The sequence below is a fragment of the Budorcas taxicolor genome, chromosome 5 (assembly GCF_023091745.1).
Source record: "Budorcas taxicolor isolate Tak-1 chromosome 5, Takin1.1, whole genome shotgun sequence".
Classification (NCBI taxonomy): domain Eukaryota; kingdom Metazoa; phylum Chordata; class Mammalia; order Artiodactyla; family Bovidae; genus Budorcas; species Budorcas taxicolor.
The window spans coordinates 160187410-160212591 of record NC_068914.1 but is presented as its reverse complement, the minus strand read 5'-3'; the positions used below and the strand labels follow the sequence as shown (position 1 = coordinate 160212591).

The 25182-nt window shown below is 59.8% G+C and overlaps 1 protein-coding gene across 1 annotated transcript; it reads right to left on the bottom strand.

Moving 5' to 3' along the window:
* Positions 1-1998: 1998 nt before the first annotated feature.
* On the bottom strand, positions 1999-24944 carry TTC38 (tetratricopeptide repeat domain 38). Its single transcript, XM_052640438.1, has 14 exons — positions 24880-24944; positions 23819-23896; positions 22018-22099; positions 20407-20578; positions 19278-19451; positions 17818-17893; positions 14503-14622; positions 11732-11791; positions 10817-10855; positions 8849-8930; positions 6610-6775; positions 5435-5594; positions 5150-5223; positions 1999-2847 (listed from the first exon to the last, which is right to left on the bottom strand). Exons 1-14 carry the CDS (start codon positions 24910-24912, stop codon positions 2754-2756), a joined length of 1410 nt encoding a protein of 469 aa, XP_052496398.1. The 5' UTR covers positions 24913-24944; the 3' UTR covers positions 1999-2753.
* Between the last annotated feature and the right edge of the window lie 238 nt (positions 24945-25182).

The window sequence follows — 25182 nt, the reverse complement described above, 5'->3', positions numbered from 1 at the left end:
AGATCCAACCCCTATGGTAGGAAATAGATGCGTATGCCCGCTTCGTAGAGCACTGCGGGTTCCTTCTGGAGGCAAGAGAACCCCGTCCCTGCCCGCGGAGCGCCCGGTGACTCTGGGTGACCAGGCACCCCAGTTTATGCCCCTGGAGCACCCTGACACCTCGTTTCTATTTAGAGGCTCCCTCTGCAGCCTTCGGCCTCGCTCTTTGCGGTCCCCTTCACTTCTGACGTGCTGGATACGCACCCCCTCGACCCTCCTGAGCTTCTGTCCACGGGCTCCCTTCTGAGTTCCATCACCTGTTCAGGAGCCTACTTAACTGCAGAAGAGAGATGGGGCCAGACAGACCCAAGGCAAGTCCCAGCTGCAGATACTGGTCACGAGCCCCGGGGTTGCAAGTAACAGAAGACCAGCCTCAAGTTGGCTTCAGAAAAAGAATTTATTGGCTGGAATTGGGAAGCCCAGGAGCAGCCCTGGCTGCAGGCATGGATGGAGAGAGGGGCTTGAAGGAGGGCACTAGGTCGAACTGTCCCCCAGCAGCCACTCTGGGTCTTGCTCAGCTTCCCACAGGAGCCTTTGTTGAGCCCACTCGCCCAGGGGCCCCAGGCTTCCCTCTGCCTGCCCGGGCCTCCTGAAAACAATGGCCGGCTTAGTGTGTGTGCTCAGCCCATGGTCCCAAGCCCTGGGTTTGCCTGATTCATGACCACAGGACCACTGCGGCAAGAGCCCAGTGGGTCCTAGACTCAAGGGGTATTCACCCAGGTGTCAGATCCACACAGCCCTGGGGGTGTCTGCTGGGGGCCATGGTCCCCAAACGCCCACTCCCAATCCCCCTCCCCCTGTATCATGTCAGCACGTGAGACTCGGTCAGTGAACACACCAATTGTTAATAACTCATTGCGGCTAACTGAAGTCTACCTTCATCTAGCTCTTCTCTTGGACCCCTCCTCTCTTCTGTCAATGGCCTACCTACTGTCGATTCTTTTCTTCCTGTCCCCAGTAGGATTCTGCTTCATTTTGTAATGCACTCATTCAAGGGCTCGTTCACCAGTCATGGGTTCACTGACAGGTAGTCAGGGTGAGTTCCGTGCTGGGTGATGCTGGGACACAGATATCCCTGATGGGGAGGCACAGCTGGGGAGAAAGGTGCAATAGCAAGGACTGTGGGACCCTGGCCTGCAGTGGGAGGCCGGAGGCCTTCCTGGAGGAGGGGGCCAGGGTTCTGGCTCCCCTGGCCAGGCTGTATCTTGCTTGGAACCAGGAGAGGGGAGGGCATATAGGGTATGAGCAGGGGAACTGGCAGGAAGGGACAGCTCCGAATGGGAGGGCAGGCTCCCCTTGGGATGTGTCCCTAACTCCTGGGGGCAGACAGCACCTCTCTTGAGATCCCATTGTAATGACTCTGCTCTTGACTCACTGCCCTAACCTACCCCCATGTTCAAGGAGAAGCCTGTCTGCCCGGGACCCAGCCCAGGCCTGGCACATGGAGGAGGGTCAGAGGTGCCCACCCAGTAACAGTCAGGCAAAGGAGCCAATCAACTAATGTATTTTAACCCCAGGAAATGTGTCCAGTCGATTTAGAGGTGTCTGCTGCCTCCTGGAAGACCTGCCCCCTCCCTGCCCCGTGAGTCCCTACCCTAATTTCAGTTTGCACTGAAGGAACCTGAGAAGCTCCAGTGGGCTGAGACTGCCTCTCACAGCACCACCGAGTTGGACGTCAAGGCCGGGTTCCCCGCGGGGAGGGAGACAGAGGCAGCAGTTATAACACTGGCTCGGATCTTGTTAAAGCCAAGTCACAAGGCTTTGGTTTCTGCCTCCACACTCAATCCTCACACCTCAGAAAGCACAGCAGATACGAGTGTGCATACATGTGATTAAAATCACGGTTGACAAAAATAATGGACGAGGACCTACTGAAGAGCACAGGGAACCCTACTCCGTCGTCTATAACCACCTAAATGGGAAAAGAGCTTGAAAAGGAGCAGACATGCGTATAGGTGTAACTGGATCACTTTGTTGAAACTAACACAATATCATAAATCAACTGTACTCCCATGCGAAGTAAAAAATTTTTAAGAATCATCGTTGACAATGTGCAGTTTAGAATTAAGAGAAAATCAACCCAAATCAGTGTCACTAAAGCCCCAGGAGAAGCTTGCAGACGTCTCTGCAGACACAGCAGAAGGGCTAAGGGCCCAGGCACTGAGGTGGGAGCCCCTGTCTCCCAGGAGGCAAGGGCCCCCACTAGTTGGGACCCTGGGCAAGTCACTCCCCACCATGGGCACCCTCACCCAAAAGGTGGAACAACAGAACCTTTCCAGAATATCGAGAGGAAGGCAGAATGACGGGGTTTATCCCAGGGGCGGCCTAGAGTGGAGAGAGGGGTTCCCGTAGGGGTGGATGGGAGATTCCCCTCCCCGAGCTGAGCCCACCACCACCCCACCCTTGCCTTCCAACCCTTGAACTGGGAGGTGTAAGGGAGGGTCCCCTGCGAAAACAGTTTTCGAGGCAAGTGGAACAGCAGCCCCCACCTAGGCTCTGCTTGAAACCGCACTGTGGCCCTGAGCGAGGATTAGAAGATTTGGAACCATGCTGAAAATTGATTTCTGCCCCTCTTCCTGTAATGCTGCTGGTTACAGGGCCTTCTGCTTTACGGGCCCGGCCAACCGGCCCCAGCCACTTGTAACCCTGCAAAGCCCATGTAGCAGCTGGTCTGAGGGCCGCAGAGGCCCCGCGGGGGGGGCGGCCAAGTCGGCTCACTGCAGAAGGTGGACGGCGGCTGCCTTGCGGATGAGCCTGGCGGTCAGGGGGGAGTTGGGCTTTAAGGCATCTCGCTCCATCAGAAGGCTCCTGGGGAAACAGAGACAGGGTCGGTGCTGGAACCTTCTAGAAGCTGGGGGATGGATGGCTCTCCACCCCAAGGCAGGACACGAGCAGCACGGGCTGGGGCTGAGCTGGCAGAAAGCATGACGCCCCCTCACCCAGTGGTGGAGGGAGGGGCTGGCATCACGGCCCAGGGGACAGGTGGGACCAAGGCCCAGAGGCAGGAGACAGGGCCTTGGCAGGGGTGGGGAGCGGACAGCAGGCGGGCAGTGCTGTGAGGTTGAGAAAACCTGGGCTCCTGCCCCACGTCATCATGCTGGCCCAGGCCGTTGGTGATTGGAGAGCACCCTGGCAGTGTCCCGGTGATGCCCAAGTGCAGAGCGTTTCAGGGTGGGCACACCACTGTGGCCTCACCTGCCCCAGGACTGGGGGCCTGTCCCCTCGCCATAAGGAGTGCCTGGATCAGAGGGTGGGGCGAGACTGTGGAGACGGGGGGAGGACCATGCCTGAGAATGCCAGAAAAGACCCTGATGCTGGGAAAGACTGGGGGTAGGAGCAGAAGGGGACGACAGAGGGTGAGAGGGTTGGATGGCATCACCAACTCGATGGACATGAGTTTGAGCACGCTCCGGGAGTGGGTGATAAGACAGGGAAGCCTGGCGTGCTGCCGTCCACGGGGCTGCAAAGAGTCGGACACAACTGAGCAACTGAACAACAATATGCCTGAGAATGTTCTGGGGAATGAAGCGGCCGAAAGGACAGTGAGGGGGACATTCCAGCTTTCAACAAGGGAGGATAATTTAAGACAAAGACCCCCCAAACAACTGGCCATAGTGATCCTCTGCACTAAGGGTGGGGTTAAGCGGCTGGGCCTGGCACTGGGGCGGGGCACACCATGGCAGGGGGCCGAGGCTTTCTGCTTTGGAGGGGAGGGGGACTGAGCAGCGTGAGGACGCCAGGAGGGCACCCCGCTGGCAGTGGGCTCCCCAGCACCCCCAGAGTGGACCGCATTGTGCCCCCCAGCTGACCCCGGCTCCCCTGCTCAAGGCCTCGCCCGTCTCTCTGTCCACAGGGCCCCACCCTCCCTCCCGGCTGCCACCAGGCCTGGAGCTCCCCTAGCAGCTCCAGCACTAGAGAATGTGTGCGGCTTTGCATGTGGCGCAGGGGGCTGGCAGAGAGGGCCATGCGTCCAGGGTGCTACAGGCTGTCACCACTTCCTGTGTGTCTGTCCACACTCGTGGGACACACCATCCTGTTTCATCAGCGCCACCAACACCTGCACTAACCGGTTTGGAACCACCACTGAGGAAGCCGGGCCTTGCCTGCCATGGGCTGCGTGGACTCTGGCCCCTTCCACCAGACCTCTAACCTCTTGAGTCCAGCAAGGGCCCCCTGTGCAGTCTGGACTTGCAGCAGCAGCTTCACAGGGCCTCAGGACACCCCTTCCGCCCACCCGGCACCCTGGCTCCCCTTTCCCCTTGGCACTCCAGCTGGCCAGGAGACTTGGGCGAGGAGGGGGTCTCATCTCAGCCCCAGGGCACTGGGGCCAGTGGGGCTGAGAGAAGCCGGGGGTGGGAGCACGGAGGTGGAGGCAGTGGCTGGCTTCCCAGAGCTTTCTTCCTGGGGTGCCCCCACCCCGACACCCCCAACCCTCCAGCCGCACCCCTCCTCCTGAGCAGATCACCTCTGAGCCGGTTAAACCTGCTGGTCTCAGGAGTCCCCCTGAATGTCACCTCCAGGGGCCCCCTCCCACTCTGAGCCGCCGTCCTCAGCCCCTCCATCACAGCGTCCCGGGCAGTGTGCCCACGCCCACAGCGTTTACGCACACATTTGTGGGATGAACCACTTACTCCCTGGAGGAGAGGGAAGCTCCTGGCAGCCTTGGCTGGGGCCTACCCGCCCACCTCTCCCCTTGGCACCTGGCACAGTTTGGCAGGACAATGTGAGCCGAGGCCTGAAAGCTCAGTGGGTGTCAGCGGGTGCAGAAGGAAGGATGTCCCAGGCAGAGGGGCGGCATGTGTGAAGGCCCAGGGGCCTGCATGAGTAACAAGCTCAGTGTGGCCAGGACAAGGAGTGTGCTGGGGGGGGGTGGGTGGGGGCTGCTGAAGGCAGGGCCCTCAGCCCCTTTGGTCGAGTTGCAGATGCTCAGAGGGGAGAAACAGGCACCCTCGGGGCCTTGTGTCTTTGCAGGCTTAGAGACAGGCACCACCTTGGGCCAAGCCAGGTGGGAGCCTCTAGGCCCCTGGAAGTCCGGGGGAGACCCCCGAGTGAGAGGGGCTGTGCTCGGGGTCCTTCTTGGCTGGGCTCTGGGCCAGAATGAGGAACTCACCGGGCCACGTGCTTGTGGAGGCCGGATGAGCAGTTCAAGGCCGCGTGAATCAGTAACTGGTTGAAGACATCTCTCTGAAAGATGCATTGGGCACGTGAGACCCCATGACGCAGGACGAGGGGTGGGGACCCCCTTCCCCACTGCAGGCCGGCCAGTCCTCAGGGACAAGCTCACGGGGGTATGAACCGCAAGGACCTCCCCACCCCGCGGGCGCCCGGGGGCTGTGGACTGCGGGGGCTCCTGGCCCCAGGGCCCTCGCATGACATGCGCGAGGCTGGGGCTCACCTGGGCATTGCTGCCTCCGATCTGGACCAGCCGGTAGCGGATGGGCAGGAGCAGCTCCACCACGCGGTCAGGGCTCCCGTCCTGGGCCTCCACCAGGGCCTGGCACAGGGGCAGCCCCACGTCGCGGGCCAGGAGGTGCTGGCAGTTCTCCCCCGGGGACCTGCCGGCCCGAGAGGGTGCCCTCAGCCCTGGGCTGCCCCCGTGACGGCGCATCGGCCTCCCACCTGACTCAGGTCCCTAAGAGGGTGGCCTCCTCCTCAGCCCAGCGTCCCTGGCTCCGTGCCCCACACAGTAGGGGCTTTGATCAGGTGGGTTGACGGAGGACAGGCCACCAGGGACGGGAGAGAACAGGGCTCTCAACTCAGTTCAATGGCGCTGTGGCCTCGGGCCGGTGTCCTGATGCCTGACTTCAGTTTGCTCGTCTATGAAATGGGAGTAGCAGAGTCGACCTTGCAGGGAAAGCAAGTCAAGGCTGGTACTGGAGCTGGTGCCGCCCCTGGACTGGATGAACAGCTGGGGCAGGCCTCATCTTCCCAGGGCCTTCAGGAGGTGGCCAATCTGGGTCATGAGGGCTGGGGGCCTTAAGCTATGGCCAAAACCCCAAGAGGAGGAGCAGGGCAAGTGGCCGTGGGTGTCACCCTCCCCTGGGCAGCCGGGACAAACCGCCAGGGCTCCTGGTCCCCAGCTGTAGCCCTCCAGTCGGGAGGCGGCTGGCCACATCCCTGGCGGCCTGTACTGTGCCTCCCCAGACTCTCTGGCCCCGCTGTGATTGATGTGGGGGATGTCGCCACGTCACTGCCCCCAAACTAGCCTGTCCCACCAGCCAAGGAAACAGGCTGAGAGCAGAGGGCTGAGACCCAGTAAGGGGCAGTCCCTCTGGCTCCAGGGCCTCCCCGCCTCCCCTGGGCGTGACATTGACCTTGAGGCCTAGAGGATAGAGACTGCTCTGTGTCCCGGGGGGAAGCAACTGTACCCTCGAAGGGCACGCCCCACGGGGACGCACACCTGGGGGAGACTGAACACCTGGGATGCACGTCTAAGGGGCACCCCTGGGAGAGGCCCTCCACGGGCATCTGTGTGGCTGTGCTCACCTGGGGCCTCCACGCTCAGCCTCCCAGCAGGCAGAGGCAGTCTGCCGCGCTGCCCCCAACCCCCGCCCCAGGCCCTCCACGTACTCGCTGACGTCCCGCAGGGTGGTCAGCAGCTCCTGCGTGGTCTGGGCGTCCCCCGCGCCCAGGGACGCCATCAGGAAGTGTGCATCGTTGAAGAGCAGGATGTGGTCTCGGCTGTGCTTCCGGGTCACAGACAGGACGTCCTGCCACCGCTCGCCCACGGAGACCCCTGGGGACACAGGGACGCCCACGGGCCTGGCGTGAGCGCTGAGTGCAGGAGCCTCTGGCCCCCACAGGTGGTTCCACGTGAGGAGGCCCCGCGAAGCTGGCAGGTGGCATCTGGCCTCGGGCTTAGGCCTGCAGGCCTGGCTTACGTTAGCTTTGTTTAATCATAAAAGCAGCAGACGGGTAAGGTAGAAACCCAATCAAAATAATAAAAGCTATGGAAGGGTGTTCAGTGAAGTCTCCAACCCCTCTGACAAACCCCAAACCACGGTAATGGAGAATGAAATGACAACCCACTCCAGTCTTCCTGCCTGGAGAATCCCATGGACAGGGGAGCCTGGTGGGTACAGTCCATGGGGCTGCAAAGAGTCAGATGCGACTAAGCCAAACCACTGTAAAACTTCCCCTAGTGGTTCTCACTGGGAAGGCCCCTGACACAGGGCAGGGGGCCAGTCAGAACCTACAGAATTCATAACGAGCCTCCTTTGGGCCTTCCTTCTGGGCCTTCCCTGGTGGCTCAGATGGTCAAGAATCTGCTCGCAATGCGGGAGACCTGGGTTCGATTTCTGGGCTGGGACGATCCCCTGAAGGAGAGCATAGCAACCCACTCCAGTGTTCTTGCCTGGAGAACCCCATGGACAGAGGAGCCTGGCGGGCGGCAGTCCATGGGGCTGCGAAGAGCTGTCACAGAATCGGGCACGACTGAGCAACTAAGCACCCCTTTGGGTCTGTATTTCCAGCTCGAGACTGTTCCTTCTGCTCTGCCCTCTCACACCACCTCCCCTCCCGTCCCTCGTGGATCCTGCAAGTTACCCGACCCCCACTCCTGCTCCTCGCGTTCCTTCTGCGACCCTGTGGTTGCCCTGGACCTCCATGTCTCTGCTCGTCAACTGGAAGCAGCCTGGAGGCTCCACTCCGCAGTGAGGAAGCGCGTGGCCTTCCTCTCCCTTCCCCAGCCCCACAGCACCCCGATGGGGCCTCCCAGCCTCCAGACCAGGGCCCGGCCCTTCTGAGCCCCTCCTCACGGGCATTCGGGGGGCCCAGGCTTGAGGCCCGAACTGGGCCTCCACAGACGAAGGGTCCACAGGGTCGGGGTCAACGGGACTCAGGTTCCCCGGGCCCTCCCCTCCCCACCCAGTTCTGGAGGGCTCTGGCTGAGCAGAGACACAGGCCCCACTGGCCGGGCTCTGGTGTCGCAGCCCAGTCGCCCCCTCGAGGGTGCCCCGGCCTCCAGCCTGGCCTCCCCCAGCTCAGCCCGCTTGCTGGACGGAACCAGTTCAGCCTGGCCCCACAGGCCCTCCAAGACGCAGATAAAAGCAGCATTCATCACCCTCCATGCCCGCCCCTCAGCCTCCTCCGCCCCATCTGAGCACGCGGACCATGCCGCTCGCTCGCCCCCGGAACAGGCCCCTGGCTGCCGTCCTTGGAGTGCTGGATAGGCCGCTCCCTGCTACAATGCCCTTTTCCGTGGCCCCTCGGCAAGACCCTACACTCCCTTCCGTGGCTTCCATCTCACCTCCTCTAGGAAGCCTTCCCAGAACACTTTAGTAACGGCCTCGTCCCCACTCTGTCCCACTGACCCGGGCCCTAGAGTGGGCAGGGGTTTGGCTCTGCTGAACCTGGGAGGGAGGAGAGAGCCATCCGGTACCCCCAGCAGTCGGCCGGAAGCCCTCCGTGGCCCCCAGGAGTACAACCAACCCCGTCCCAGCCACGTCCAAGCATCGGGTGACACTGTTGAGAAACGCTTCTCTCTGAAATCCCTGGGCATTGAGAAACTGAGGTGGCACCTAGAGATGGGTGGCCAGGTGCCACCTGTGCCTTGCAAGCCGGGCAGGTGGGCTGTGGGAACAGCAGGGGCCCGCCAGGATCGGAGCTGGAGGCCTGTGCTCCGAGGGGCAGTGGGAACCAGGAGAAACGGCAGCGGGGGCCTGGCCCCTGGCCTGGGGCCGCGCTGTCCCGGGGCTGAGAGCAGGCCCTGGAGAAACTCGCTCAGGCGCTCCCCCCGGCCTGGGCCCCAGCGACAGCACATTCTGCTCGTCACACGGGAGGGGAGGAACCAGGAAGCAGACAGGGCTACCTTCCATCTGCAGCCGGTACAGCATGGAGCAGCTGTCTACCACGTCCAGCATCGCCCCGCTGGCCTGCAGGCTGGGGAGGATCTGGAAGACAAGGGCGGGTGGGGGGTGAGGGGCTGCAGGGACCGCCCGAGTCTGCCCATCGGGGCCAGGCCCTCAGCTCAGGGAAGCCACCGCCAGCGTCCCCTCCACCCACCCCTCAGGGCCATTCGGCTCCAGGGCCTGGGCCACTCTGGGTGCCCGAGGGGCAGTGGACAGACTTGGGAAAGAGCCCAGCGCACTGGCATCTGGGGGAGTGGGCATCGGGCCCTGGCCCACCTCTCACCTCGTGTCCCCGCCTGGCCTGATAACAACTCCACCTTCAGCCGGTGGGTCTGCACCCCACCCCACAAGCTCCCGTCACCCTTCACTCCCTACCACGAGGAGTGCCTTATATAGAATGAAACTTCTATAGGGTTTCCTGTAAGAGCATTTTTCTCCAGGGTTCAGATCCTCAAATCACAAGCACGTTTGTGCCCCAGACTCTGTTCTTAAGCCCACAGTGGGGTGCCCAGAAGTTGAGTTACGTTTTTTTCTATTAAACACACATCTTTGGCTCAAAAGAGTCTGCCTGCTAATAGAGGAGACTTGGGTTCAATCCCTGGGTCAGGAAGACCCCCTGGAGAAGAGAATGGCAACCCACTCCATTATTCTTGCCTAGAGAATCCCATGGACAGAGGAGCCTGGTGGGCTACAGTCCACGGGGTCGCAAAGACTCACATGACTGAGTGACTAACACTTTCACTTTCAAACATATACTTAGGACCTGGAGAGAGGGGGAACAGTTAGGGTTGAGTAGGTGGGGATTTTCAGTTTGGAAAGATAAAAAAGTTGCAAGAAAGGACAGTGGCGAAGGCTGCACTGCAGGGTGAAGGTACTGGTCGCCACTGCTTACCGTGGCAACCGCACCCGTAAAGCGGTCACCACGGTAACCGTACACACAAACTGGTTGCCACAGTGACCGTACACTTACACTGGTTACCGCGGTAAAATACGGTACATACGCTTTATCTAGTGCTCAGTTGTGTCCGACTCTGCGACCCCATGGATTGCAGCCCACCAGGCTCCTCTGTCCGTGGGATTCTCTAAGCAAGAATACTGGGGTGGTTGTCATTTCCTTCTCCACGGGATCTTCCCGACCCAGAGATCGAACCCGCGTCTCCTGCATTGGCAGGCGGATTCTTTATCATTAGCACCACCTGGGAAGCCCCAGCGTATATTTTACTACAAAAAAAAAAAAAAAAAAAAAACTCCTTGCAGTTCCCTAATGGTCTAGCGGTGAGGATTCACGCTTGCACTGCCATGCTCAATCCCTGGCCAGAGAACTGAGATCCCACAAGCGACGCAGCACGGCCAAAAACATTTCAGGCAGATCGATGTTTTCACCAAATAAAGGCACTCTAAATGACTAGAAGGAAGCCTGAGATTTCAGAGATGGCCGTCTGACACGTGCACTCTTCTGAAGCCCCCAGGGGTGTGTGTGTGTGTGTGTGTGTGTGTGTGTGCATGCGAATTCAGTCATGTTTGACTCTCTGCAGCCCATCGGACTGTAGCCTGCCAGGCTCCTCTGTCCATGAAATTTTCTAGGCAGGAACACTGGAGTGGGTCGGCATTTCCTCCTCCAGGGGATCTTCCCACCCCAGGGATCGAACCCGCACCTCTTGCATCTCCTGCATTGGCAGGCAGGCTCTTTGCCACCGAGCCACCTGGGAAAGCAATCTCCCAACACCCCCAGGTGAGCAGAGTCAAATCCTGTCCTGGGTTTCAACACCGCCCTTGGAGAGAATCAACGCTGTGAGGTCCTGCACGAGAGCAGGCCTTCAGTTCCGGCTGTGGGTCTGTCTGGGGCAACACGGACTGGATCAGGGAGCTATTCGAGACTGAAGGTAAATTGACGCGATAAACTGAATCGAGTGCAAGCGTGGACTTACATGGTCATCGTAAATGGTCAACGCAGCCTCGTATTCGCCCTGGAAAAATGAAGTTCCGGGATTAACACAGGGAGGCGGTGAGATGAGATGCTGAGACACGAACTGAAAACGCCTCGACAAAGGCCCAGCCTGCCTGCCCACAGCTTGGTGGGTCTCGGGATGGAAGGAGAGGAACCCACCCCGCCCCAGCCCTTCTTTCCCCAGGCAGCTGCTGCTAGGGCAGCCCTTTCAGTGCGAGCATCGTTTTTCGCATGAGGCGCTTGTCGAGCGGCTGTGAGCTCTCTCATCTATTTCTTCCAGGACGGTTTCTTCCTGTCTTTCCCTCATGGCCCATTCAGCTGGGGTCACCGCGTTCTTGAAGACGCTGTATTACTGCATTCTGCATATCCTTAGAGGTTCCTTACCTTCCAAGCATTTCTCTTTGGACATTTAGGGAGCTTCTAGGTTTTCTCTACAACAAAGTGTAAGAAGAGCCCTTATAGTGGGACCCAGTGGTGGGGTTGCTGGGGTCAAGCATGGCCCCACATCTGCGCCCCCACTGGGGTGAAGCACTGTGAGGGTCCCATGGCTCGTTCGGGCTCAACCGTGGGGTGCGGGCCTGGCAGCTCACTCCAGGGGCTGCCTTGGAGCAGTTCACACTGGAGCTGCCTTGTCGCCACAAAGGGCACACGTGTGTACAGGATTTCTGAGTGCAGGACGGTGGGAAATACCTGAAGGAGTTCAAACCTGAAAAGCTGTTTGAAAACGTGAGGGCCCGACCGCAAGAGAACACCGCTGAAACGCACAAAGACACGGCCCTGCTCGGCAGGGCACGAACAGCAACACAAGGGGTAGCCTCTCTTCCCTTGGAGGGTAAGACCCTACTCAGACGCAAGGCCCTCCACCTCTGCAGGGTAAGACGGCCGGCCATCTTACCTTTTCAATCAGATATAAGGCCCAGTGCCAGTAATTATGACAAGCAAGCATGTCAGAGCCCTGGGGAAAGAACAGAGAGTGAGAAACATCTGACAGCCCAGGGTCGGGCGGTGGGGCGGCGGTATGGGGTGGGCGGGGCGGGGGGTAAGCAGCTGCTGTCCGTGTCAACGCAGAGCCCCGCAGCTTTGGGTGCAGGAAACAATTCCCAGCCCCTGCCTCGGCTGCCCTGGCTGGCGAGTCCACGCCTGTCCATTCCTTCAGCCCTGAGCCTCGGCAAGCGGTGTGCCTGAATTTACCGAGGGGGCTAAAGCTACGGCAGGCTGGCATCTTAGCCCCAGGACGAGGAGACAGGAAAACCAGAGCCACCCAGAGTGGGCCACTTGGCACCCCAAGCCTCGCCTTCCTGAGGCGTGGTGTGGAGAAAATGAGGAAGTCCATCCAAACGGCAGCAGAGGCCGACTGTGCCCAACAGGCAGGGCGTCCCAGTAAAGCCTGACGGACAGCTGTGCCCGGGGCCGGACCTCCACAGGCCCCGGCACAGCCCACGGGATAAGGGGCAGGGGCGACACCTGGACGGCTGCGGCTGCTCTGCTTTGGGCCCCACCACGAACGCCAGCCTACAGGGCTGCGGCAGACACTTGCTTCTCTGCTTGGACACCTCCTGCCTCCTCCACAACCCACATCTACCTGGCACCTATGTCTGAGGATTCAACCCTCCCAGCTCCCCTCCATCACAGGCCACTGCGAGCTTCTGTTTACAGTGATCCTACACCGCCGTCCTTCGTCTACAAACTCCTACTCACCCTTCGACATTCATCTCATAGGCTGCCTCCACCAGGAAGCCTTCTCTGACTGCTTCCCCCTCAAGCTCAATTGGGTAGGATGCTTCCTCTGGGTTTCCATACCCCCAAGAGTGCCCCTGTCATGCTGTGGTCATGCTGGGAGCTGCTGGCTCTACTTGACGGGCCTTTCGAAGACAGAGATGCCTGGGCAGGACTCTCAAGTGGGGTCCCTGGGATGAGGTAAAGCCTGGGACACTGACTGGAGCCTGAAGAGCTGAGCTCAGTGCTGGCAGCCAAGGGTCGGGGGCAGACACTGGAGGATGGGAAGGGGAGCCGCAGGCCCCGCCATCTGCCCCTGGGCCATGCAGCTGGGCTGGAGGCCACCAGGAGCCACCGCGGGGGCCGTGCACAGGCGTCGGGGCCCAGCGCCTGCCAGATGAGCCCAGCCATCAAGGGCTGCCTCGTGCTACAGAGTCAGACCAGCGTCCAAGGGTGCTCCTTTGGGGCCAGGGGCCTCACGGCAGTGGCAACAACAGGTTTCTCAGATGAGGAAACTGAGGCTCAGAGGGATTGGGCTCTTGCCCTGGGGAGAGGCCAGGCCTCAAGCACCCAGGCCCAGGAAATCCAGAGTCTGGGGCAGGAAGTAGATGAAATGAATACAAATGACCCGGCCTTGGCCAGGCCCCCCCAGCCTCCCCCTCGGAGGGCATGGACACCCAGGCGCCCCCTCCATGCAGGGTCAGTCCTGCCAGGAGAGTCTGAGGTCCAGGGCCTGACCCACACTGCGCCCCCCACTCCCCACCCAGGGCCGAGGTCAGGCCCAGGGTCTGGGGATCCTTAAAGACGTGAGTCTGAGCCTAATGCCGTCACAGCTCTCCAAGCTGACCTTGTACCCGCTCGCCCGCTCTACCTATCACCCCTCCTGGAGAGGCCGGGACGCTGCCTTCTTGTCAACGACTTCTCCCTGGCCCTCCTGGGCCAGGGAGCCGCTGTGGGGCACCGAGGTGGCCGAGCCAGGCCCCACTCCCTGCCGGGTTCCTGGTCTCGCCTGCGTTTGCTCAGTCGCTGACCACCCGCTGCTGGGTGCCCACCGGGGCCCAGAGAAGGGCAGGGCAGCAGACCACCCCTGGACAGGTAGCCCGGGTGTGTGCCAGGGACAGACCCGAGGACAAGAGGCACGGGTGAGGATGGAGGGCCACCGCAGCTGGGCACAGGTGGGCACAGGGAGGCCCCAGGGTGGTCAGGCCCCAGGGTGGTCAGGCCCCAGGAAGGGCCTGGCAGGGCTTGAGGAGTCTGGATGGCATGGGTGCCGCTGCCCCACCAGGGACCTGACCCCCGCATGCCAGCCCTGCAGACAGTCGCTGGGCCCTCATCCACCCCGTCGGCCCCTGGCTGCACCAGCTGCTCCCTGAGGACACTGTGTGGCTCTGGGGTCCGTGTCCAGCCCTCTAGCCAGTGGTGGAGGAGGCAGCTCAGAGCCTTCATGGTTCTCACCAGTGCCAGGCTCTTGTTTGCTGCCGTTGTTTAGTCGCTCAGTTGTGTTCGACACTTTGCGACCCCGTGGACTGTAGCCCGCCAGGCTCCTCTGTCCATGGGATTCTCCAGGCAAGGATACAGGAGTGGGTTGCCATTTCCTTCTCCAGGGGGGGGATCTTCCTGACCTGGGGATCGAACCTGAGTCTCCTGCATTGTAGAAAGATTCTTTACTGCTGAGCCACCTAGGAAGCCTCGGTTCTTGTTCACCCAGTTATTTTTCTTCTACAGCCAAGTGCCTCAGGCCACGACCAATTCTAGAATTACCTGCAAATTGCTGGCAGGTGTTGGGGAGCCATGTGGCTCCCAGGGGACCCTGTGGTTTGCTAGGAATGCTTCCAAGCGGAACATAAGTTTCCCCAAAACTAAGCTGCAGCCAGTAACCCTATCTGTTAATCCTCAGCTTAACTTAGGAGGACAGAATTTTCCAGGCAGGTGGATGGACAAGAACCATACCTTCCAGTGGGCTTCTGAGTGCTGCATGAACTCCAGTCCTTCCTGGACCTCCGCTTTCATCTCGTGAATATGCGCAACGGTGTGCACTGACCACGCGTCCGTCGGGTTAATGGATAAAGCCTACGTGGGTGAGGAGGGGGAGGACAAAGCAAGATGAGGTGTGAGTCAGGCCACCTGGTGACGAGGCATCCCAAGCACAGGGGCACCAGGGGCCTGGGCTCTGCCTCAAAGTAACGACCCCAAAGACCAGCCTGTGAACCAAACACTGGATGCTGCCAACAAGGGTGTCAGTGCCCACTTCACGGATGAGGAAACTAAGGCTCAGGGAGGCTGAGTGACTTGCCCAGAGCCGCACAGTGGGGCGGCAGTGGGGTCTTTCCAACGCAGGGCTTATCCAGGCCCTTCGCCCCAAGCCTCCGGTACACAGCTGAGTCACGTGCAACGCGCCGCCCAGCGCGTTCTCCACCTTCCTCTCGGGGCTGCCGTGGAGGCCAATGGACCCTGAGTGTGTATGGACTCCGGGGGCTCTCAGCTGCCCCTCCCGACAGTACACACGCAAGGACCACACGTGTGGCTTTCCAGGCTCATTCTGATACTGCCAGTAACAGCGACAGCCACTCACAGGACCAGTGGACTCGCCAGTGACAGCACGGCGGAGCGACGCGAGGCTACTGAGCGCCTACTGGACCCGGCACGGGGCAGTCAGCCAAGCTTCCCCGTGACCCTGGGGACCACCCACACGGGCCGAGGTCCCCCCCACCGACCACGGACCCCCCCGGCCCTGCCACCTCGGTTCCCCCGTGCCTTTCACCTCTGCCCCTGGCCTGGCCCCTGCCACGTGGTCTGCGCTGCAGCAGGCGGCATGAAGCCCCACTGCACCGGCCCGTCTGGTCCGCATGGGGACAGAGAAGGGGCCCGCCTGCAGGGACGCTGGGGGGCCTGGGGCGGAGCCCCACAAGACTGGGACGCTGCAGGAGACCCCGGGGGTGCAGCGCGGGCCGGGGCTCAGGGCAGGGGCTGCTCTCACCCCCTGCGGGGATCGTGGCCGCCCTCCCCGCTGACCTGCTTCCCCCACAGTTTCCTGGGGCAGAGTCCGCCTGGTCAGGGCGGCCTGGCCCTGCTGTCCCCAGACTTTGCTCCCAGCACCCGGCCCGCCTGCATCTGCCCTAAACCTCGGTCTATCAGTGCTCGGTCTATCAGCCAGCCCGGGCCTGCAGCTCCCCTTCCCCACGGCCGCCCTTTGCTCTTTCTGCCCTGGGGGTTCAGCCTGCAGACGAGGCCCAGGTGTCATCATCATGAAGCCTCTCCCGATCCCAGAGGGGCCTGTGGCACTTACTCTCAGTTTCCGAGAAGCCTGGCCTTGCCCAGTACCTGTCTGTAGGGGTCTGGTGCTGGGGTCCACATGTGGGTGCCCGCAGGAGAACAAGTGTGAACGGAGGGAAGGGGTCCCCCCACATCACCCCTTCCTGCTCCTGTGGTTGTGACCCTTCACCTTTTGGCCGCCCTCTGACTTCCTGAACCATCCTGCCACCCACAGGTGCCCACACAGATGGCGCCCAGCAGGAGGGCCCAATGCCAAGGTGTCCAGGGGACCTTCCTGCAGCTGGCCCCCTGGGAGGTGACACCTGGTCCCCCAGCACAGAGCCAAGAGTACCATGAAGTCCCCTGTGTCCCCCCCTCAAAGCCCTGACTCGGGACTGCATCACAGACCCTGTCACCTCCTGTCAAGTCCCGCCTCTATTTGTGAGCCCAGAGGTCTGCAGAGACCCGTGTGCCCTGTGGCCCCAGGAGGGCACTGCTGCCCCCTGGGGAGGGGGAGGGTGCTGGGAGCCCTCCAGGACAACGTCTGGGGGAAGAGCCCTGCTGGGAGCTGGGCAGCAGGTCTGTCCAAGCAGCACGGATGGTGCTCAGGCAGCCTGGGGGAGCCTGGCGCTGCTGTCTGTGGGCTGGGCGGCCTTGGCCTTGGCCTCCCAGAGCCCTGCTACCCTCCTCTGAGTGAGGAAGGGCTCAATGCCTCATGGCATGCATCCAGCAGATGGACCGGGCACGTCCAAGTGAGGGCCACCCTGAGCCAGGCCCAGGAGCAGCCTTCACTCCCGGGTACATGGTGGTCCCTCTCTGGGCCTCAGTCTCTACTCCTGGGAGGGGACGCGCTGGAGGAGGGCCCTCTGAGTCAGAGAAGCTGAGGCCCTGGGGCCTGCAAGCCAGGCTGTCCAGGGTGCGTCCAGGGTAGCGGCCAGCCAATGAGCCCCAGCACAGAGGGAGGGGCCAGGCCTGCGGGAAGCACTTAGCATCCCACCCAGCTCTGTGCCCTTGGCTGCAGCTCCCTCTGGTGGACGTGGTACACAAGAGAAGGCCTGGCCAGCAGGCCCCAGTGCCAGGTCAGGGCCCACCCGAAGCAGCCTGATGAGATAAAATTTGTATTTTAAGGCAGGACAAGGAAAATTAAGCATGAGATCCTCTCTGCGCTTGTTCGGGCTCCTCCCTGGCTCCCTGTGCAGCACACGCCTGCATCATACACTGACCAGAGCTCCTCAAAGAAGGGAGCGCCTGCTCGGCCCTAGAGACGGAGTCTTTCCTCTCTTCCGACGCTAGCAGCGTAAGTTCCTCAGAGAACACTGCCATTTCGCAGCTCTGCAGCGGGGCATGGTGACTCGCTGCTCACTTTGTTCATGCTTATCCAGACTGTGTGTCCTTGGTGGCCTTTAGGGAAAATATCCAGATGTCATTTTGATGTTCGGTCCTTTGTCTCACACAAGTAGGTGACTGTACCTTCAGGTTCTAACAGGCGGAACAGTGCTCAGAACTGTCTGCTTCCTGGTTTACAATCCTCAGTTTGGCTCGAGTAAAATTCCCTTTCTTTCCTTCCTAACTTGAGAGTTCAGTGGATTTTTGGCAACAAGCCTCACTCAGCACCGAAGGGTCCCCTCCCGGAGGCTTGGTGCTATCAGCGACGCTTAGGAACCTGCGGTTCCAGGTGGGGGAAGCAACGCTGACACCCGCTTCGCACCTACACAGTCTGGGTCCAGAACACACAGGGGGGTCCCTGGAGACATGGAACCAGGGGTGCACAGAGCCGCCATGCCATGCAGCCCAGAGCGGGAGGGGCAGACGGAGCCTCACGGGCCTTCCCCACCTGTGCAAGGTAGCTCTGCAGACCCGGGGGGCACAGGTGGCCAGAGGGAGCCACCCTCCCTGTTAATACAAGCCCTCCCAGCAGGAAATGGGGTGCAGAGTGGGGGGCCGAGCCTGGCCTGCTCTGCGCCCCGACACCACTCCCCCAGAGCTCCCGCACCTCGGGAAGGGCCCGCCTACCTCTTTAGCGAGCTTTTCTGCCCGATCGTAGAGGTTGGTTTCCATCAGTCCGAAAGAATAGATGCCTTTCACGTAGCTGGAAACAAACAAAAATTATCATTTGTTAAAAACGGATGGGAACCATTCCATCCGCTACACGGCGGGTGCAGGGTTGTGTCTGGACATATGCCCTACGTGGAATTCGAATCTTTGCAGCTCATTATCAGATCAAGTTAAGATGAGGTCATCCCGGATGAGGGTGGGCCCTAAACCTAATGACTGGCGTCCTTATAAGAGAAAGGAGAGGGAGTTTTTGGATGCAGAAGACACACGGAGACACACACAGAGGACAGTCAGGTGGAGACCAAGGCAGAGACTGGAATGGTTTCAGACTTGCCAGTCCCCGCAGTCACCGGAGCCAATTCCGTAAAATAAATACACCTCCCTCCCTCCTCCGCCCTCTCTCTCCCCCTCTGTGTGTGTAAATAACATAGCTATAGCTATACATATCCTGGGTTTCCCTCGTGGCTCAGTGGTAAAGAATCTGCCTGCCAATGTAGGAGACTTGGGTTGGATCCCTGGGTCGGGAAGATCTCCTGGAGGAGGAAATGGCCACCCACTCTAGTATTCTTTCCTGGAGAATTCCATGGACAGAGGAGCCTGGTGGGCTAAGTCCATGGGGTCAGACACAAAACTCAGTGGCCAAATAACAGCAAACACACATCCTATTGGTTCTGTTTTCTGGAGAACCCTAACACAGCCCTTCAGTCTCTTAATCCACTTGCCCTTCACAACAATCCTGTGATGCAGACGCAGTGGAGGCGCGCCCGTGTGGACGTCCCTCGGCCTGCTCACAGGTAGCCCACGCCTCCCTCTCCTTCCAGCCCGTGGTGGTGCTGTGCTTCCTGGCCTCCTGGGGGAGTGGGGGGGTGATTGGATCTGGCCAGCAACTCAGAGCACTTCACTCTGAGCCCTGATGTCATTGCAAGTCCCCCAGGAGAGCTCTCTTTCCTCTTAGCAGCTGGTGTGTCCAGAGAGTAGTGGCTTCACCAGCTGGGATCCCAGAGGGAGACAATGGCACGGGCCCAGAGCCTCTGCCCGCCTCGGACGGACATGTATCAGGAGGGAGAAGCCTGCCTTTCCCGTGTAATAAGTGGAGCAAAAGAGCTAGAGGATGTTTGTTACTGCAGCAAAAACTACTTTGTGCTGACTGATACATGATGGTATTACTTCATTCCCAGGATGGGATAAAGATCAAATGAGGCTTTTCACTTTTTTGTTTTCTGGCTGAGACTTGTGGCGAAACCGTAGTTCCCTGACCAGGGGTCCAACCCAGGCACAGAGGCCTGACCCCTGGACCACCAGGGAACTCCCACCTTTTCACTTCGGAGAAACAGGAAATAGCAACGGCAGTCTCGTGAGTTTCAGGGCAGAGGAGAGAGGCTGAGACAGGAATGATGTGACTCCTCGTGGGCACCGACCTGCTCAGGGGGACGTCGGGCGTCCAGAAGGGATAAACTCGAGCCACAGAATCTCGCATCTGCTCCTGGTAGCCCAGGTAAAAGTAGGCATCGTGGGAAAACTTCAGAGCCAGCATGTCTGTTGGGTGCTCCTGGAGAATCTGCTCCCACAGCTCACAGGCTTTCGGGAAGTTCCTGGAAGCCAAGAGAGGTGTCTCAGCAGCCCCGAAATCAGTTCACCCACGGCAAGTGGAAGGGGCTTCCCTCCTGCCAGCGTTACAGCTCGCACTGAGCTGCTTAAAATACACAGGCACACTTCTGTGTCAGCTTGCGGCTCAGAAAAAGCAAAAGCCACTGGGAGGTTTTACTTTCTAATTCAAGCAAAAAAAAGAGAAAAACTGGTTTCACAAGTTGCCAATTCACCTGAGACCGTGTACCCAGTCTGAGATGTGGAATTCCAGCCCTGCGCTGACATTCACACTGATTCTCCAGGGAGGCAGTGAAGGACAGGGGAGCCTGGGGTGCTGCAGTCCGTGGGGTCACAGAGAGTCAGACACGACTTAGCAGCTGAAGAGCAGCAACACCAGGAAGACCGGGGCGTCACTGCTTCAGAACGCCTATACTGTCAGCTCCAGTCCCCCAGGTCTGCGGGCACCTCCCCCGCACGAGCAGACACACGGGCTGTCCTGGGGGCACAGGACACACAGGGGGACAGGTGGGAACCCCAGGGGCAGGGGACAATGGGCAGACGCTCACCTGGCGTGTTAGGACCAGGAGTCTAAGGGCAAGGGTCTTCCTCTCTCTTTTATCTATTTCTTTACTGTGATCCTATTATTTCTGATGTTGTCATCCAGTCGCTAAGTGACCCCATGGACTGTGGCAATTATTTTTGTAACAAAAATAATAACCAACCTATTCAATGAAACCAAATAAGCTGCTTTGAATGTCAGACTAGGAATCTGAACCAACCGTGTCCTCAGCCAGCTGAGGATACAGCGGCAGACAAGGTGCGGTTCTCAATCAGACAGGCATAGGAGGCAGGGTGGGCATCGCCCCTCAGCCCCTTCTGCACAGCGCTGGGGCAGCCTGTGGTGCCGGCCAGCGAGAGTGGCCCCGGAGCGCCAGCCCCTGGCCCAGGGAGGCCCCTCACCCCTTGGCAAAGGTCTCTACTGCAGACACGTGCAGCTGCTCCCGGTGGGTCAGGGGCTGGGCTTTGGAAATCTCCACCATCGTCTTCACGGCCTCATCCAGCTCTTTGTCCAGCCTCACAGAGCTTCCGGTGCCAATCAGCACGAGGCCATTAGCGATGGCGTGGCCCATGGCTGGCGAAAAGGGGGAAAAGAGCTGGTAATTCAGACGGTCCTGCCCAGCCCAGGCAGGCCCCGCAGGTGAAATAAACACCCCACGTCCCAGGAGGGGCAAGTCAGGTGGCCTTAGGCTATGTCCCCACCAACCGTGCAAAGCTCGGATCCTCACCATGCACATGGAGGTGCAGCAATCCTAACACATCCTGCACCCGCCCCCCGAACACTTTTCCAGCCAGGGCACTCCAGGGAGCGCAAGTGTGTGGGTCACCTGTGCCCGCCCCCCACCAGGTGAGCTGGTCAGGGGCTGCCTCGGGGCACTTCGGAAGCCCCTCTGCTTCCTTCATCAGTTGCTACTATCCCCGCCACCAGCACAGAGCCTCCTAGGGACCCCCAGTAGATGCTGTCGGGGAGCTGGCCCCCAGAGCACAGAAGCCACGACCCTGTCTTGGCTGCCTTCCTGTGCTGAGAACTTGGAGGCTGAGAAAGACTGGTGGGGGGGTGGCAGTGCCTTGCGCCCCTTGCAGCAGCCTTGCTGGCAGGTGTGCAGGCCCCCGGATCCCACCTGGGCTTGCCAGCCCCCACCCTGACAGAGGTAGGATGTCCACTGGTATTTCAAACTCCAGTCCCTAGCCGGGGTCCGGGACCTAGGACCCAACCAGAGTGCTGGGACCACACCTGGCCCCCGCGTCTGACCTGGGACCAGGGTCTGCTCAGAGAGCCTGAGCCCACGCCCAGAGGCTAGCTCCCCTGACAGCTTCCTTCATCCCCTGTTCTGTGCCCCTTGCCCTCAGCGGGACCTGGCCATGGCGGAGGGTGGCAGCGGTGAAAGGGGGAGTCCTGCCGCCCTCCCCTCCTCAGCCCTTCCCCCAGCCCAGAACCTTACCCAGGCTGGGGCTACCCTGCTGGGGTTCTGGAATGCACTGGGCTGACTCCCATGCTTGCCATGCACATGGCTTGCCTGTGACCAAGCCCCTGTCCCCAGGTCAGTCTCCCTTGCCCCAGCCTCTCTAGGGCAGGGCGTCACTAGGGGGAGGCCTCACTAGTGTGCAGAGAGGCTGCCGTGGCCACTTCTTGTGTTTCAGGGGGTTCCAGGCTTTGGATTGAGACAGCCGTGTCTGATCCCAGATCCCCAGCTACCAGTTGGGTAGATTTGGGTGTATTTCTTACTCTGCCTGAATCTGTTTCCTCATCTGAGAAATGGGATCAGAGTCTTCCTTGCAGAATTACTGTACAATTGAGGGAAACATTTGAAAGACACCTTCTATAGAAACTGGCATCTTTATGGGAGCAGCTGTTATTCCAAGCACAGTGGTGACTGCGACCGTCCCTTCCTCCTAACCTGGTCAATACCACAGGCCTGCCCTCTGCGGCCCAGCTGAGGTCTGTACTCAGAGAACCAGTAAGGGGCTGGACTCATGAAACACGGCCCTCAACCCAGGGGAAGCATCACTCACCGAAGGTCGGATCTGCTGCTTTGAGCTTTGACAGGCAGCCCTCAAGGCCACCAAGGCCCTGGTCGTTGGTCCATTTTACGTACTGAAATTTAAAAGGTGAAACAAAGCTGTCCCAAGGGAGCTTTCAGTTCATGTAAATGAAGGCATGTATCGAAACCTTTTTTCTTTCTTTCTTTCTAGAACACTGAGTATTTTCTGGACCTCAACTCAAAGAAAATGTAACTGGGTGCATCTCAGATGAAGAGACTTAATACATGTAACTCAAAGCACACTTTCGAGGGCTACTGAGGCCTCTGTGTCCCAAAATGATGCATCTAAAGGAAAAGTCCTTCCTGACAGGTGACCTGCCCACAGTGTCAGCCTCCTCAGCCTCAAGAGGGCACTGGACATTTGGGTACTTCTATTTATTCTTTTAAAAAAAGAACCATAGTAAACATCCAATACAGAAAGTTAGGAAGGGCTTCCCAGGTGGCTCAGGGGTGAGAATCCTCCTGCCGATGCAGGGGGCACGGGTTCGACCCCTGGTCCATGGTCCAAAGGCCATGGAGCAGCTAAGCCCATGTGCCACGATTATTGAGCCTGTGCTCTATGCTCCAGAGGCCACACTCTGCCACAAAAGGAGCCACTGCAACGAGAAGCCCCCGCTAGCTGCAACTAGAGGAAAGTCTGAGCAGCAGTGAAGACCCAGTGCAGCCAAAACTAAATTAAAAAATATATTAAAAGAGAAAAGAGGAAGAGGCATACAAGCTAAAAGATCAAACGTGTCCTAATTTCCCTGGTGTCTCGGCTGGTAAAGAGTCTGCCTGCAATGCAGGAGACCCGGGTTTGATTCCTGGGTCAGGAAGATCCACTGGAGAAGGGATAGGTTACCCACTCCAGTATTCGTGGGCATCCCTTGTGTGGCTCAGCTGGTAAAGAATCCGCCTGCAATCTGAGAGACCCGGGTTTGATCCCTGGGTTCGGAAGATCCCCTGGAGAAAGGAAAGGCTACTCACTCCAGTATTGTGGCCTGGAGAATTCCATGGACTATATAGTCCAAAGAATTGGACTCAATTGATTGGGGTCTCAAAGAGAGTTGGACACGACTGAGCGGCTTTCACTTTCATCCTAATTTCATCTCATCATCGCTCCTGACAATTTGTCTCCAGTCTCTCTGTTTTAACGCCTCCTTACTGATTTGGCTGCACTGGGTCTTAGCTGTGGCACTCGAGATCCCCGATCTTTCTTACGGCAGCACTGGAGCTCAGTGGCAGCAGGCAGGATCCCTGACCAGGGAGGGAACCCCGCCCAGCATTGGGAGTATGAAGCTGCAGCCACCAGACCACCGGGAAAAACTAGGCATTAACCTAGTTTTTAAAACTCTGTGGGATGTTCCTGGCGGTTCACGGGGTTGAGATTCTGTGCACTTCCAACGCAGGGGGTGCATTTCCAGTTCCATCCCTGCTGGGGGAGCTAGGATCCCACTTGTCGGGTGGCCCAAGCCCAAAACATAAAACAGAAAGAATACTGTAACAGCTTTGAAAGCTTCCAGTGCCATGCCTGTATGCGGTCACCACTGACCAGCTCTACTTGGACAGTTCGACATGGACGGCAGTTCAGCTGTAACCTTAAGCAAGCTATGCGGATGGAAGCTAGAGATCACTGTGCCCGTGTGGAAGCATCATGTCCTCGTGGTGCAAACAAATGCGGCTCTAAGACACACCAAACATATATCTCGTGAACATAAAAATCATTCACCAATTTAAGAAACCTCCTCTTGGATCTTTACAGACAGAACTGCCCCTTCCCTCTGCAGGCATACCTGGGTCAGGGTGGCATCAAACAGTCTGCACGCCTCGTTGCTTGGAGTTGAGAGCGGCAGCCGGGCATCCTTCCACGCCTGCACACATCAAGAAGCGGTCTTATTCCTTGTAGCCTTCCCAAGGAGCACACATGAGCCTCCACCCCCAAACCCCGAAGGTGCTGATGCCTGCACTCTGCAGGTATAGGCCTGGTGAAGCCCCATCCTTGTGGGGCAGGTGCGGACTCCCAGATTTCATAGATGGTGCAGTTCAAAGAGAGCTGAATCCTGGGTGGGGCCATTCCTAAGTAACTGCCAGGGACTTCAGAGCAGCCAACTGCCCTCAGGCAAGCTCCTCCCTCCCTCTGACCTTTGGCCCCTCTGTGAAATGGGGCTCTGGAGGATACCTGGGTGACTGGGACGTGTCCCCCAGGGCTCCCACGCTCAGCAAGGGGGAGGCACTCATCAGGCTGCAGGGGGGTGTGCCCCAGCAAAGGAGGAGCTAGAGTTGGAGTCCAAAACCAGGGGCTGGTCCTTCTCCCTGGCCTGCAGGGTGCCAACCACCAAAGCGATTCCTCTCATTCCACTTTTCAGTCAGACATTAGGGAACACCTCCAGATCTCAAAACTCTGCACTGTATTGGCGGCCCAGGCATCCTGCCAGGGGCACAGGCCGCTCCCCTTACTCCCGGAGCACAGCCGGCAGCCCCTCCAAGTGACAGTGGGGGCAGGTCCCCTCGCTCCTCCTCCTCCTCGGCTCCCCTCCGCAGCGGGCCCTAGACAACACCTTTCAGCGCCCGGCCTCCCCTCCCTGGGACTGCGGGATTGCTGGGCTACACTGTTTAAGAGGATCCGGGGTCTCCAAGGGGCCGGGCCTCCTGCCACAGATCTCTCGGTGGTGGGGCGCACGGGAGTATCCTCTGGCGCCTTCTGTGCGCCCGGGACGCCTAAGGGCTGTCGCGGGGGGGGGGGGGTGGGGGGGGTGGGCCCTGCCACCACCGCACCCCAGGAAGCTCTAGTCCTACCAGCCCACGTGTCGCGGGGCCACCCTGGGGATGCGGGGCCGAGGGCGGCCTCCGGTACCTGGCAGTCGCGAAGCGGCGTGGTGGCGGCCATGGTGCGGGTTCCGCGTCCGCGGTGCGGGCTCCGCGACCTTCCGCGTGGGGGCGGGGTGTCGGGCCTCCGGGACGGGGCTGGGGGCGGGACGGGGAAGTCCCCGCCCACTACTTGCTTTAGACACACCCGCCCCGCCCGGAGGGTTACCCTCCCCAGGCTGGCAGCTTTGGTGTGAGCCCCCGCCTACCCGGTCAGACAGGAGCCAGGGGCGGCAGGGGCTGAGTGCGGGCGTGGGAGGGGGAGTTGGATGAGGGAGTCCCTCTCCATGGG

Excerpts from the sequence above, each read along its gene's own strand:
- TTC38 (XM_052640438.1), bottom strand. The coding sequence starts at position 24,912 with ATGGCCGCCACCACGCCGCTTCGCGACTGCCAG. Across the intron at positions 6,776-8,848 it reads GTACCGGCTGCAGATGGAAG|GGGTCTCCGTGGGCGAGCGG; the intron begins GTAGCCCTGTCT and ends CTGTGTCCCCAG. Across the intron at positions 2,848-5,149 it reads CTCCACAAGCACGTGGCCCG|GAGCCTTCTGATGGAGCGAG; the intron begins GTGAGTTCCTCA and ends CTGTTTCCCCAG.